The sequence below is a fragment of the Cebus imitator genome, unplaced genomic scaffold (genome assembly GCF_001604975.1).
Source record: "Cebus imitator isolate Cc_AM_T3 unplaced genomic scaffold, Cebus_imitator-1.0 Scaffold96, whole genome shotgun sequence".
Classification (NCBI taxonomy): domain Eukaryota; kingdom Metazoa; phylum Chordata; class Mammalia; order Primates; family Cebidae; genus Cebus; species Cebus imitator.
This window is the reverse complement of record NW_016107411.1, coordinates 2,719,662-2,721,147: the sequence shown is the minus strand read 5'-3', so window position 1 is coordinate 2,721,147 and position 1,486 is coordinate 2,719,662. Positions and strand designations below refer to the sequence as shown.

At 44.3% G+C, this 1,486-nt stretch overlaps 1 protein-coding gene across 1 annotated transcript in view; it reads left to right on the top strand.

Annotated features, from left to right (window-relative positions):
- Positions 1-1,486, top strand: part of PTGES3 (prostaglandin E synthase 3) — a 26,139-nt gene that overhangs the window by 18,143 nt on the left and 6,510 nt on the right. The window contains exon 4 of the mRNA XM_017536146.2: positions 70-159. Within this exon, the coding sequence (XP_017391635.1) occupies positions 70-159 (90 nt within the window). The remainder of the gene's footprint in view (positions 1-69; positions 160-1,486) is intronic.

Here is a 1,486-nt window from a genome sequence, read left to right as displayed (position 1 = left end):
AAAATCTCTTAAGGTTCATGCCAAACGCAAATTAGCCTAATATTAGGGTGATTTTGTATCAATTTATAGCTTAATTGGCTTAGTGTGGACTTCAATAATTGGAAAGACTGGGAAGACGATTCAGATGAAGACATGTCTAATTTTGATCGTTTTTCTGAGGTAAGTTCCTTTAAATGGATCTCTCCCCACTCCAAGTACACAGTACATGTTTATATAGTCAACTTAATTTGGTTTTAGGCACCTATAGTATTCATGATGTTTGTTATTTTTTAGGCCATTTTGCAGTAGCAGTAAATAGATTTTAACAATGGCAATTTTAATCCTGAAGTTGAACCATTTTAATGTTTTTAAAAGAATCAGTATTGGCTGCAAAAGTTAATGTATTAAGACAAACTAACACAGTTTGCTAATTTCATCATTAGGACTTTTTTTTTTTTTCCATGATTGCAGTAATTGGTTTGGTTTTCGAAGCCATAAAATATGACTATAAACTTAGAATCTTCTGGCTCATGCCTGTAATCCCAGCACTTTGGGAGGGAGGCTGAGGTGGGCGGATCACGAGGTCAGGAGATCGAGACCATCCTGGCCAGCATGGTGAAACTCCATCTCTGCTAAAAATACAAAAATTAGCCAGGCATGGTGGTGGGCACCTGTAGTCCCAGCTACTAAGGAGGCTCATGCAGGCAATTGCTTGAACCCTGGGAGGCAGAGGTTGCAGTGAGCCAAGATCATGCCACTGCACTCGAGCTTGGCGACAGATCGACACTCCATCTCAATAAGTAAATAAAATTACAGGCCAGCCATGGTGACTCATACCTGTAATTTCAGCACTTTGGGAGGCCGAGGCAGGCGGATCACCTGAGGTTGGGAGTTCGAGACTGGCCAGACAATGTGGAGAAACCCTGCCTCTACCAAAAATAGAAAATTAGCGAAGTGTGATGGCACATGCCTGTGATCCCAGTTACTCGGGAGGCCAGTGCAGGAGAATTGCTTGGACCCAGGTTGCAGTGAGCTGAGATCACACCATTGCACTCCAGCCTGACGAGCAAAACTCTGTCTCAAAAATCAATAAATAAAAAATAAAATTACAAAAAGCTGGGCGTGCTGGTGCATGCCTGTAATCCCAGCTACTCTGGAGGCTAAGACAGGAGAATTGCTTGAACCCAGGAGGTGGAAGTTGCAGTGAGCTGAAATCACACCACTGCACTCTAGCCTGGACAACAGAGCAAGACTCTGTCTCAAAAAAAAAGGTGAAATGTTTACCCTGAGGTGTACAGGGAGAAAAAAGTTTAAGAAAGTGTCTTCTGGCCGGGCGCGGTGGCTCACGCCTGTAATCCCAGCACTTTGGGAGGCCGAGGCGGGTGGATCACAAGGGCAAGAGATCGAGACCATCCTGGTCAACATGGTGAAACCCCGTCTCTACTAAAAATACAAAAAATTGCCGGGCGCGGTGGCTCAAGCCTGTAATCCCAGCACTTTGGGAGGC